The following is a 12165-nucleotide window of genomic DNA, read 5'->3' on the forward strand; positions in this document are numbered from 1 at the left end:
CACAGCCACAAAATTAAACATGTGAGATATCAGAAGGAAGATAATCCAGAACCAGATAAAAACAATGGTTGATCCTTCCATATGCTATTCTGTATTCAACATGTTGAACAAAAATGAGAACAATCAGTCCCCCTCCCTCCCAAAATTATTTTCAACTTGGCAACAGCTTACAGCCCTTTGCTTTTAATTTAGATTCTAGACCAAAGAACTTCAAACTTGATAGCACCAAGTCAGCTGTCTTTTTCTTCATATGATCAATTAGTAATTCATCATACACAATTGTGTTGGATTCTGTCAAGAAGTTGCGCTCCCTCAAGTTTGAGAAAACCTTCCTGGCCTCTTCAATTGTTCCATGCTTACACATGCCAGAGATGATTGAACAATAAATGACATTATCTAGAGAGCAACCTTGTTCTATCATCTCATTTAATACATCAATCACCTTCTCAGCAACATTTGATTTACATGCATGAATGATGGTAAGACTATACTTAAACTCCAATGGTCCATCACTAACATTGCCCAAGCAATCGCGAACAAGCAACATGGCTTCGTCAATCTCTCCAATTTGGCAAAGCCCTTTAGTGAGGCTACTATAAGCTGCAACTGAAGGAATGCAAGACATCTCAATGATCCTATTATGACATGCACATGCCTCTTTAATTTCCCCAAGGTCAACAAGGCACAGAATCGCAGTACAATACGTAAACGAGTCAGGTTTCAAGCTTAAGCCTTTCATTTCATCAAATAGTGATAACGCTTTCTTCACCTCACCAATCTTGTGAAGAGAATCCATAAAAATATTATATATTTCAACACTAACATGACCCTTTTCTTTCAATTGGCCAAATGTCTCTAATGCCATTATCGGTCCCTTCTTCTCCACCAAAACAGAGAAGAATTTGGAGAGATCAGCAATAACAGGAAAACCCAACTTCTGCATCTGCTCAAGCAACTTGCAAAATTCTTCCATTCTATTCGCTTCAGCATATGCAACCAACAACGGTTTCACCGTTAAGAAGTCTGGCTCAAGGCCCTCCCGAACAGTCAATTGGAAAAGCTTGTATGCCTTCTGCACCCTATTCAAATTGCACAAACCTTCAATAAGGCAAATATAAATCCCCAAATCAGCCCTATACCCGGAGCTCACCAAATCCTTCAACAAATCAAAAGCCAATTCAACCTTACCCTCAGCCACAAACGCCTCAACCAGCGCTCCATATATCACCCTATCCACCAAACAACCCTTCCCCTTCATCTCCCTGAACAACTCATACCCCTCCTGAACCCTCCCCCCTTTTGCCAGCCCCACAATCATGGTAGCATATGCCTTCACATCCGGCTCCACCCGGTCCCTCTTCATCTCCTCCCAAACCCTCAAACACGCATCCAGATTCCCTGCAGGCACCAGAATCTTCACCAGCGCCGTGTATGCAAACACGTCCGGCTTACACAACCTCTCCCTCATCCTCCCCAAAACCTCCAGCATCTCATCAATCCTCCCACACTTACACAGCCCCTTCACCAGCACCATGAAGGTCACACTCTCCTCAACCAGCCCATCCTCCTTAAGATCATCATAAACTGACAACGCCAAGTCCAAATGACCCGTCCTAACCAACGCATCCATAACCCTGTTATACAAAAACACCCTCGGCTTCACCCCAAACTTGTTCCTCATCTTCTCATACACATGATAAACTCTAAGCCCTCTATTGGCATCACTATGCATACGAATCAAAATCTCGAACTGCTTCTCGCTGGGGGGCTTGCCCTGGGACTCCATGAGCTCCGGGAGCTGGTCCGCGGCGCGGAACTGGTGGTGGCGGTTCAGGCAGTAGGCGAGGGCATTGTAGGAAGCGAAATTGTGATGGTAGCCTCTCTGGCTGCCGGCCCAGTGGAAGAATTTGGAAGCGAGGGTGTGATTTGTTTGAACTTTGAGAACCTCGGCGACCAGATTGGGGGTTATCCTGCGGAGCTTGCTGAGTTCGGCGGCGACGTTGGGGCACCACTTGTTGTCGTTTCTGCGGAAGGCATCGACGATGAAGCGCGCGATCGGGGAGAGGCGTAGGGAGGCGGAGGAGAGGGTTGATGGGGAGGGGTTTGAGTTTGGGTTGGAGAGGAAGTGAGGGTCCCAGTTTTTGATGTTGAAGGGTTTGGTGGTGGGTTTGGGTTGGGAAGGGTTAGGGTTTAGGGTTTGTCGGTTGGAGAAGAGGCCGCCGCGGACGGTGGGGCGGTTCTGGGAGGGGTTGCGGTGGCCGTAGAAGAAGTAGAACTTGTTGGTGGGTTTGGGGGTGGTAAACGGAGGGCCGCAATTCCTTGGTTTGGTTGGCTTTGGAATCTGTGGAGGCATTTTTAGTTTAGGATTTAGGATTTCAAAGTTAGGTTGGAAGAGCACTTCGCGGTTCAGCAGAAGGATAGCTATAGAAGTGGGAGATTCATTCATAAAGTGGTTTCAATAAAAACAGAGAACAAGCCCTGTATAAGGCAAACATGTCAATCACAATTCGCAAAACACATCCATACCGTGCGCAAGATAACCCCAAGATGCTAATAGTGACTTACGAGGGTGAGCATCGTCACGTTCTTCCGTTAACTGCCGCTGCCGGCGTTAGTTTCGGCCATTAAGAGAACAAGCCCTGTATAAGGCTTTGCAGAGACCAGTTCGGAGTACTCAGTGGTGACACTTTGACTCTCTCCGAGCCCTCCATTATTTTTTTCATTTGCTACTTGGGTCTCACCAAGGGTTAGCCCACTACCGTTTACCACTAAAAAGTTTGGGCTCATGGGCTGGCCCATACTCATCAATCGCAACTCGCGAAAGTTGTTTTGTAAAGTCGTCACTTCCCACTTCGTCTCCGTTGCTGTAGTTGTGTTCTGTGTGGGTCGCTGAAGGGCCCTTCATCAGTACAGGTTGCTGTAGTTGTGTTCTGTAGTTGTTTTTTTCCTCACCTATTTTGTGTCACTAGATTCCAAGAGGCTGAGGATGACTGCACAGAGGCCTTAAATCTTGATGATCGTTACATAAAAGCATACTCACGAAGAGCAACAGCTAGAAAAGAACTTGGAAAAATTAAAGAATCAATGGACGGTGTGTTAATATCCAAGCAATATACTTGTCAATTATCCTAATATAAAAACATTCTGATTTGTTGACTCTCTCATTTGCTTAAATCGCAGATGCTGAATTTGCCTTGAGGTTGGAACCAAACAATCAAGAAATCAAGAAACAGTATGCTGATGCTAAGTCTTTCTATGAGAAAGTAAGCACATCAATCTTTCCAGTGTTGCTATATAACTATCACAAAAAGGCATAATTTTAATAACTTACTATTTTTCATGAACAATACACTAAGGAGTGCCTATATCAGGTTGCATGGAATTATTAGGTTTGAACTTATGGTACATAACCAATAACCAATTTACATACTGGCACCTAAAACAAACTAGCAAAGTAGATTAAATAGTGGTAGATGTAGCATAAAACCAAATGAATTGATGGCTTGAAGTAAGGTTCTAGAATGTTAGGGCCTTTGATTTAGTAAAATCAGGACAGAGTAAAGAACTATGATGTTACTTTGTTAGCAAGACTTTAGAGATGAGATGAAGGGATAATATGCTTCACAGTAGCGATTTGGGAATATATATTCAACAACTGAAAATGATAAGAATGTTGAGGATGAGTCTTACCGAAAAGAAAATATTGCTGCTTGAAAATCTAAGAGCATTGATATAACTGTTTTCCTTGACTGACAAACCATTGATGGTGGTAAATTTTGAAGTCTGATGTTTGTGAGCAAATGTTATTGCCAGTTAATGTGGTCGGTACCAGATATTTGTATTGATAGACCTGCAGGATTAAAACTCTTTTTGGATGGGTCCAAGGAGTAGAAGACCTTACCAGTTTGTACCTGTAGACCTAAGACAACTAGAGCATTATTGTAACTAGGATGGAAACATGAAGGTAGCGAGGGGAATTAGTTATATAGAGAGAGTATAGATGAGAGACAATTCCATTTATTTCTTGACCAAGCTTTGCAACACTATGCCATTTATTAACTATTATGGTTTTGTGTCTACTTTTCCCCCCAGGTTCTCTGTTGCGTAGATTAATGTTTTTCTTTCTTTTTTAAAATCTCTGTTGTCCAGGATATTCTTCAGAAAGCATCAGGGGTTCTGAGAAGCACTGTACAGGGAACTCAAAAAGTGGGAAAGTCAGAGGAAAAAGTTAATGGAGACAGCATCCACCCCATTTCACGTAGTACTCAAAAGTCTGGACTAGCTGAAGTTCATCATCATAAAAAGGTACAAAGAAGTAGAGTTTTAATTAATATCACATTTCAAGATATATCGTTATGTTTATGGTTGAGGGTATTGAATGCTAGTTTGTTTGGTGTTTTTCATGTAAATGTAGTCCACCCTAAAGTTTGGCTATGTTTTTGAAAGGATAATAAACGGCAAATACTTGTTAAAGAATCACTCTTAACAGAGGATGTTGATGGCAGAGAAATAAAAGCCAGAAGCTGGCCTCAATCACAAGGAGATGATGGTTCTAAGGGAGGTTTGAGTGCAAGCAACAGTTTGGAGCAGGTTAAATATCTTGAAATCCTTCCCTCTTTGTGAAGTAATCTGGTTCCAGTGCATATTTTAGTCCTGTTAGAAGCAATTTTTTTTTCGTATCTTAAAAAATGCAGAAGTATTTTTTATGTTCTTCATGAGTTCTTATTTAAATATGAATTATCCACATTATGTTCTTTTGGAGCTTTGTTAAAAACATCTCTGTATTTTTACTATTTTTTTTATTCTCAGTAAGTAGTAGAAATAAAATAAAATTTAGGGTTTTGGGGCTTTTAAATGATATATTTAAGCATTGTATACTTTCAATTGATATTTTGGTTTTACCTCTACAAATTTTTTGCAGGTATACTTACTTTTTTCTATTGTAGTTCTGCAATTTTTCATGTCAGTAATTGTGCATAACTGCATATTCCCATTTGCATTCCCATTTTACATGATTTTGATCTCTCTCTTTTTTTTTATCAGAGAAATCACAGAATTACCAAGCCAGAAATGAAAGCTTCTGTTCAACAGCTTGCTTCTCGCGCTGCTTCTAGAGCCATGTCTGAAGCTGCCAAAAACGTAACACCTCCAACTACAGCTTATCAGTTTGAGGTCTCCTGGAGAACATTTTCAGGTGATCTTGCTCTGCAGGCTCGTCTATTAAAGGTGTACAACTTTTTTCGGTTCATTTTTAATTTGATTATATTGTCAATTTCTAGCATATTTGGTATTGATTAGAGCAAGAGATGCCATTTTATGCTTAAATTTCTGGTATTCGGTGCTCTGCTTCATGTTATAATGAACAGCTTTTCTTTTTTGTATGTTAGGCTATATCTCCCCATGAATTGCCGAAAATATTCAAAAATGCCTTGTCTTCTACCATACTAATTGAGATCATCAAGTGTCTTGCATCTCTTTTCACGTAAGTAGTCATCTCCAAAAGTAAATATCATTTTATTGTTTGAGCTTTAATCATGATAGTGAATTTGCTCTTTTGGCAGTGAGGACATGGATCTGGTTGTCAGTTATTTGGAGCATTTGACCAAGGTACCAAGATTTGATGTGATTGTAATGTGCCTTTCATCAACAAATAAGGATGGTGCGTATTTTTTATTATAGTAAATTCTAAGTGTTTCTGTTGGCCATGCCTTTTGAAATGTCTTGAAAGTTTAAAGGTCTCAGAAGATAAACACATAAAGGTAGAAGAAAGAGGAAAGATAAGTAGGTAGGAGGAATAGGGGTCTCTAATTTAGAGAGCATGAGCTGGTTAGAGAAGAAAGGGATGAAGATACAACATGTATAATACCTTTCCAGCAGGAAAAAGAAAAGGTTAACCCATTGAATTTGGTTACCACCACCATTGCATGTGGATTATATATAACCACTAAGTCTTTCTGGACCTTCTAAGCAGTAGAAAACTCTTAACTTTAATCAGACAACTTATGATGGTTTATGACTAGGATAAGCCAAAAGTGGTTGTGTATATGCAATTATTCATGGATGACCATATACATTTCTTAGCCAGGTAGCAAAGTTTTAATGTAAAAGCAACTATATTCTTGTATATAGTGGATCCTTTTAACCTCTGTTCTCCTCCCTACAGCAAGAAAATGAAGATAAAATAAAGGGAAGAAAGTGAAATTAGGTTCTCCGGTAGTGACACACCCTAATTAATCATGCGGGTTTATTGTTATGACTTAAGCTCACAAAGAGGGCTTAGTCCAAAATCTAACCTAGAGTTTCACTGTTTCATGGCTTAAGTACCACATTGAACTTCCTTATTTACTCAATGTGGGGACATATCATTTACCGTTAGGTGATTAGTGAATTTTGTGAGTGCAAATAATTTACTACTTTTTCTTTTGTTAGTCTAGTTTCTAAAATCAAAGATGACACATGGATTTTTTTTGTAACCCTTAATGGAGGCTATTTAATGTTGGGTAGAACATCAACATGTCTTCATTTGATTTGGGAATTTGATGACAAGGATTTAAGAAACTTAATGTTTTGTCTATACTAAAAGTTTTACATGTTAGGGAGGATGAGGAGAGGCATTGTCTTGAACATAACTTTGAAATTTGAACAGATGAACTGTTTTTCCATTTGATTCTTTTGGGAATATTGGAATACTGAATACATCCATTTGATCATTTTATTTATGCTTTCGTGTAGGGATTTCCTGAAGCTCTTCTTGTGCAACTCCTAAAAGTAATGTTGCATTCAGATGTGGAGGCTCGCATCGGAGCACACCTTATATTTTCCATTCTTCTTTTTCCAAGTTCCTTCCATACGAATGAGATTTCCTCTCTGCGGTGCAGATATCTAGGTCAACACAACAAAAGGCATTCTCATGCTGCATCTGTGTCTGCATCTGCTTCAATTACAGCTTTACTTGAAAAGCTCTGCAGAAACAGAAACACCAAGGCAGAAAATCATGGGAATATTGTTCATGATCAAGAAAGGGATATTGTGGCAGAAGACTGGAAGCAGGGCTGTGGCTTAAAGAATTCCCCTAACTTTTACAAACTCACTTCTATCATTGATAAGGCTACAGGATAACCAAGTTTGACTGACACAGTAAGTAATTGATTTGATTTCAGTCAATATATGTTTTGCTAATTGTAGTTATTCTTACTAAAATGTTATTTACTTAGTTTTGGTATTGAATGTGCTCTCAGGAACCATATGTTATGAAACTAACTGAAGATCAAATGGCCCAGCTGCTTTCTGCCTTTTGGATTCAAGCCAATCTTCCTGATAATTTACCTTCAAATATTGAAGCTATAGCTCATTCATTCATATTGACACTACCTGTCTTACGCATAAAGGTAGTACTTGATATGTATTTGTACTACTTCCTGTCTCTGTCATTTTTGTATCCCAGTAGTTTCATCTTTATTGTATTTCTGCTTCTGGATAGATCATGCATGGTAAATTGAGTGTTTGTAATGTTGTATCTTGAGTTCCCAGTAAAAGTTTATCTTCACTATAGAAAAACAGCAGTTTAGTGACATTAAGATTTACTGAATTATCAGTGACTTTGACTTTGTCAAACAATTTTGTCATAAGCAAGTTAGCAAACTATACAAATTTGTTGAACTTGTCATCTTAAATTATTTTCTCTTCAAATTTAGTCTGGTTCCATTTGTCTTGTATTCACACTGACTGATTGCCCTACCTTATAGATGAATATCTATGCTTTTATTCTCAGCAGCTATTGGATTCTCATTTTCATAGTAAACTGAATATAATCACAATCTTGACTGCACTTTCAGTTATAATACTTCAATAATTTTTACTCTGATTGTTAAAAATTCTCAAAATTCGATGTTGCAGAACCTGAAAGACAGAGATAGCCTGGTGATCCGCTTCTTCCAGCTTCCTCTGTCTCTCTGGACTATGTTGTTGGACCAAAGCAATGGTATGACATATACATTATCTTTAAAGGAATTATAAGTTTTAAGGGGAAAAAAAAGGATGTAAAGTTGTTGTATTCACTCTGGCAGGAATATTGTCCCCAGCTTGTCAGAGGTCTGTCTATGTATTGTCTGCTGGCATGTTGTCCTTTGCCTGCAAAATATATCAGATTCCTGATCTGAATGATGTGTTTGCATCATTGCCAATGTCTGGTGTGAGTAACCGATCTGTTCTGATACTACGCTACCCTTAAATGTCTGTTAGAGGAATTCTGTACTGATTTTGATGGTATAAAATGACGTGATTTTTACGCATAATTTGTAATGTATATTTTGATTCTTGACAACTGCATGCTTTCATATAATCAGGTTGATCCCTCAAATTCAGCAGGTGAAGATGACACAATCAGTGAAGCATCTGTCTCTGACCTTTCTCGATTTATTCCAAAGATGCCTCTATCCCCTTCCGCACCTCATGTTATCAGCATTGGACAACTTATGGAATCGGTACATTCTCTGTCTTGCATGTGTGTATGATAAGGCGTTTGTGTAATCCTGCCTTTCTCCCCAATTTGGATGAAAGGAGAGAGGGGCAAGCATTTTGAATTAAAAAGACAAATATATCATTGATGGTACCATATAATGTTTGCATATTTATTTAAGGGTGTTTGTATCATTTTACAAATATACTGTTTTCTTTCCTCTCATTTTCTATCCCATCAAATAAGGGGGAAATATTTTCTTTCCTTTCATTTTCTTTTCTTCTACTTTCCCTTGTGAACCAAACATATAGTATGTTTGAAATAAATTCATAATTAAAAAAGTCAATTAACTTTTCATGGTGAAGGTGAAACAACAATTTTTCATGGTTTTCACCATCATTTTTGTAGTGAAGAATCAATTATGTGTGTTGTCCAAACACACTAATAGTGTATGTTTGGGATGAGGCCAGTTTAAGTGAAATGCTTAAAGCTAATTTCCCATAGTCTTTCTTTCATGCCTATTTTTCCAAGCAATGTAAATGGTGTTGGAATGCAAAATGCATACGTTTCATTGTTATTCATGATTACTGTTCTACAAGCTCAACGGCCTATACACTGTTTGTAGGCATTAGAGGTAGCTGGTCAAGTGGCAGGGACAGCTATCTCCACTTCGCCCCTTCCATACAACACCATGGCTAGCCAGTGTGAATCACTCGGTACATGTGTAAGGAAAAAGCTTTCAAATTGGCTGGCCTTTGAGAATCATTACAGCCAAACACCTGATGATAAATCGTTTTTGGCAATTGCTGATATTAGGAACTCAGCATCTGAGAAGGTTTGATGTGCCCTTATTTGTCATTATTGCAGTTATTTTAGAAACAGAAGTGTCCTAAAGGAATCAAAAGTGATTTTTTATTATTATTATTGAGAAATGTCTCAGTACACTACCATAATTTCCAATGCAATCCTATACAATTTTCAATAAAAACTTTCTATTTATTGATTTCTTAACCATGTTTTAAGGACTCTAGTTAGCAAGACTCTTCAGAATTTACCGAGGTCTGTTCTAAAATAAATCCAACTCTTTAAATACATTGCTGGCATTATAATGGAGATATAAGGTTGACTCAGGGAAAAGAGGGGGAGAGGTCACGGGTTCGAATTCCCTCAGTTGACATTTCTAATAAAACTAACAAATTGATATTTGCTGATAATAAAAAAAATGCTGACATTGTTATATTTATACTATTTTTGTAGGTGACAAATGGTGGTGGGCATGCCCAATTGCCAAGGGACCCCATGAAGCTGCCTCCTGCTAGCCCCTTTGACAATTTCCTCAAGGCTGCTGGGTGTTAGATTAGGTGGTTTCATGCTTACATCTTTCTGCTATGTATAGTTCTAATGTTAAATGTTCTTTCCAGACATGAGTTTCTAGGGTCTATATCCTTGTAAGGACTAGTAGGTAGTTCCAGTACTTTGACTTCAGTGATCAGTGATATATATAATTGTAGAATGACAATTTCTCTACTGAACTGTTCAAGACTTTATGGTATACAGAGCCTGGAACTGTTTAAAGTGGGGGCCAGTGCTGCATGCCTTCCCTACACACTGTTTTGGAGTCAATTGCACTGGCAATTTGCTATTTTGTGAAAATCCAGTGTATAATGGCACTGGCACTGCCACACTCTGGTGGGCACTACCTGTTCGTGGAGGGTTATTATTGGTTGCACGTGTTGCCCAAGTCAAAATCTGCCACAATGCATACATAAAGGGGATTAGGATCAGGTCCACTTTGGAAGTATAAAGTTCAATTTTTATTTTATAGTTAAAACAATTTTCAATTTGGATTTTAAAACTACATGTATGATATTGGTCTTTTGAAATTTGACATTAAATTAGTTCTTTGAAAATTCTGCTATTTAGTTTTACAAACATTTACTTTATACTGAATTAATTCCTCAAGTCTTTGTTATTATAGATTTGAAAAACTATTTTAGTGGTGATTAAAGTTTTTGAAAGATTATATTCTGCAATTTGAAAGGATTAAACTGAGTTTTCTCTGGAATTCTTTGTAGTTATTTCTTAACTGGAGAGAACCCCAAATCACGGTTAAAGAATGACCGTTTCCTAGTAAATGAATTGTAATTGAACCAACAAAAAATAGTGAAATAAATCAAGGTTTTGGAGGAGCCTCGTCTACTCACAACTAGTTTTATCTAGGAATAATCTTTTGCAGTCACCAAGTATTGCTACCCGTGCCCCGAAAAATGTTCTATTGTTCAGGACAATCTATTTTTATCCAAAAAATTTAGAGGAAAAATTAGAGTTGTCTTCTTTAGATTTTGGGTTTGAGCTGAACTTATTTTACAAATCAGACTTGTATACTTTATTTTCACCATATCACTACTTATGTTTAATGAATGATTTTTTTATCAGTACTTATGTTTAATGGTTTAAAACTATTTCTATCAATTATTAATTTTATCTAACTTTTTTAAAGTAAGCTGACCTTAAATGTTGACTCAAGCAGTGTGTAACTAGTGTGTAACTAATTATTGTCAAATGTCAATAGGAGCACATAGCCTATATTTTTTTAACTTCGTAAATGACTATTTAAAACATAACAGTAGTACCCGTGAACTAAGATGAGTGATATGAGATGAGTCAATGTGATGGGTTTTCTTAAACTTTGGTCATGCAACATTGAATGGTGGGTTTAGATATTGTTGTTTTTATATTTAACAATTCATTTGTTAATAAACATTTGAATGGTATATCAACGTTTTATTGAATAAAGTTTTTCTTAATTGACCCTACATAGCAATTAAATTATTATTTTTGATTTGTCATGTTATATCATTCCATTCATGGAATTATTGATTCCATATCCGATATGGGATAAAAGCCAAAACGACAATGGATGAGAAAGTTGTGATTCCAAGAGGGAGATCTTGGATAAGGAGCGAAGTAATTATAATTATAAAATACTAAAAAATAACGAAAATGCATACCAACAAAGAGAAAAGGGAGAATATATTGATGAACGGTAAAGCATGAACACAAAATTAAAAAGAAGAAGAGTTTATGGTGGAAGGGACCTACCCAGTAGACATCATCAACGAGGGATGCCAACCCAAAACAAATGATTGAAAAGCTGTCAGGTCCATCTCCATGAATGGGGCTTCTTATTTCTGTAAACTGTTCCTCCTCCATCACTTGTTCACTTGTCTCACTTCCACACCTTCACTTGGCTTCCCACCATGTCTTTTGTGTTCCAAGAGCTGGCAAGTAAGAAAGTGTACCATTTTATTTATTTATTTAATATATATATTAATATTTATGCACTAATAAAATAAAATAGTTTTATATTATTATCTTGTCATAAATCATCATTTAAATTATTTTAAAATAATTATTTTAAAAGTCTATAAACTTATCATACATGATAAATTTTAATTAAATGATTTTTTAAAAAAAATTACACTTTCAATATATAATTTTTTTATATTAAAAAATTATTTAAGCTATTTCAATTTTTAAACAATTTTATTTCAATACTGTAAAATAGAATCAATTCTATGCTCAAAATTAATTTTATAATATGATATAAACCTTTTCATGTGAAAATTATTTAACTCCTCTCTTAAGTCTTAAATTTATATTTGGAAGGAGTCACATCTTCCATCTTGATCTTATGAACATCAAAC

At 36.9% G+C, this 12165-nt stretch overlaps 4 protein-coding genes across 4 annotated transcripts; 2 read left to right on the forward strand and 2 right to left on the reverse strand.

Moving 5' to 3' along the window:
- Positions 1–68: 68 nt before the first annotated feature.
- Positions 69–3026, reverse strand: LOC100788816 (pentatricopeptide repeat-containing protein At4g20740). The gene is made up of 2 exons (XM_006605751.4): positions 2566–3026; positions 69–2478 (listed from the first exon to the last, which is right to left on the reverse strand). Exon 2 carries the CDS (start codon positions 2444–2446, stop codon positions 152–154), a length of 2295 nt encoding a protein of 764 aa, XP_006605814.1. The 5' UTR covers positions 2447–2478; positions 2566–3026; the 3' UTR covers positions 69–151.
- On the forward strand, positions 2494–6971 carry LOC100789345 (RNA polymerase II-associated protein 3). The gene is made up of 10 exons (XM_041013552.1): positions 2494–2591; positions 2838–3091; positions 3181–3263; positions 4150–4305; positions 4447–4590; positions 5044–5226; positions 5388–5482; positions 5562–5659; positions 6733–6768; positions 6879–6971. The coding sequence occupies exons 1-9, from the start codon at positions 2494–2496 to the stop codon at positions 6741–6743; spliced, it is 1122 nt and encodes a 373-aa protein (XP_040869486.1). The 3' UTR covers positions 6744–6768; positions 6879–6971.
- On the forward strand, positions 6859–9932 carry LOC102659728 (protein SEMI-ROLLED LEAF 2). Its single transcript, XM_014772627.3, has 7 exons — positions 6859–7137; positions 7239–7388; positions 7897–7981; positions 8067–8191; positions 8346–8483; positions 9084–9293; positions 9716–9932. The coding sequence occupies exons 2-7, from the start codon at positions 7251–7253 to the stop codon at positions 9812–9814; spliced, it is 795 nt and encodes a 264-aa protein (XP_014628113.1). The 5' UTR covers positions 6859–7137; positions 7239–7250; the 3' UTR covers positions 9815–9932.
- Positions 9933–9976: 44 nt separating this feature from the next.
- On the reverse strand, positions 9977–11817 carry LOC102659606 (uncharacterized). The gene is made up of 2 exons (XM_006605748.4): positions 11561–11817; positions 9977–10207 (listed from the first exon to the last, which is right to left on the reverse strand). Exons 1-2 carry the CDS (start codon positions 11669–11671, stop codon positions 9995–9997), a joined length of 324 nt encoding a protein of 107 aa, XP_006605811.1. The 5' UTR covers positions 11672–11817; the 3' UTR covers positions 9977–9994.
- Between the last annotated feature and the right edge of the window lie 348 nt (positions 11818–12165).

This window comes from Glycine max, chromosome 20, assembly GCF_000004515.6.
Source record: "Glycine max cultivar Williams 82 chromosome 20, Glycine_max_v4.0, whole genome shotgun sequence".
Lineage (NCBI taxonomy): Eukaryota > Viridiplantae > Streptophyta > Magnoliopsida > Fabales > Fabaceae > Glycine > Glycine max.

Bases quoted from the DNA above. Each gene is read 5' to 3' on its own strand.
- LOC100788816 (XM_006605751.4), bottom strand. From the start codon at position 2,446: ATGAATGAATCTCCCACTTCTATAGCTATCCTTCTGCTGAACCGCGAA.
- LOC102659606 (XM_006605748.4), bottom strand. From the start codon at position 11,671: ATGGAGGAGGAACAGTTTACAGAAATAAGAAGCCCCATTCATGGAGAT. The intron at 10,208-11,560 runs GTAGGTCCCTTC...GCATTGTGGCAG, and splicing joins TCGTTGATGATGTCTACTGG to ATTTTGACTTGGGCAACACG.
- LOC100789345 (XM_041013552.1), top strand. From the start codon at position 2,494: ATGTCAATCACAATTCGCAAAACACATCCATACCGTGCGCAAGATAAC. The intron at 4,306-4,446 runs GTACAAAGAAGT...TGTTTTTGAAAG, and splicing joins AAGTTCATCATCATAAAAAG to GATAATAAACGGCAAATACT. The intron at 5,227-5,387 runs GTGTACAACTTT...TTTGTATGTTAG, and splicing joins TGCAGGCTCGTCTATTAAAG to GCTATATCTCCCCATGAATT.
- LOC102659728 (XM_014772627.3), top strand. From the start codon at position 7,251: ATGAAACTAACTGAAGATCAAATGGCCCAGCTGCTTTCTGCCTTTTGG. The intron at 7,982-8,066 runs GTATGACATATA...TCACTCTGGCAG, and splicing joins GTTGTTGGACCAAAGCAATG to GAATATTGTCCCCAGCTTGT. The intron at 8,484-9,083 runs GTACATTCTCTG...CACTGTTTGTAG, and splicing joins TTGGACAACTTATGGAATCG to GCATTAGAGGTAGCTGGTCA.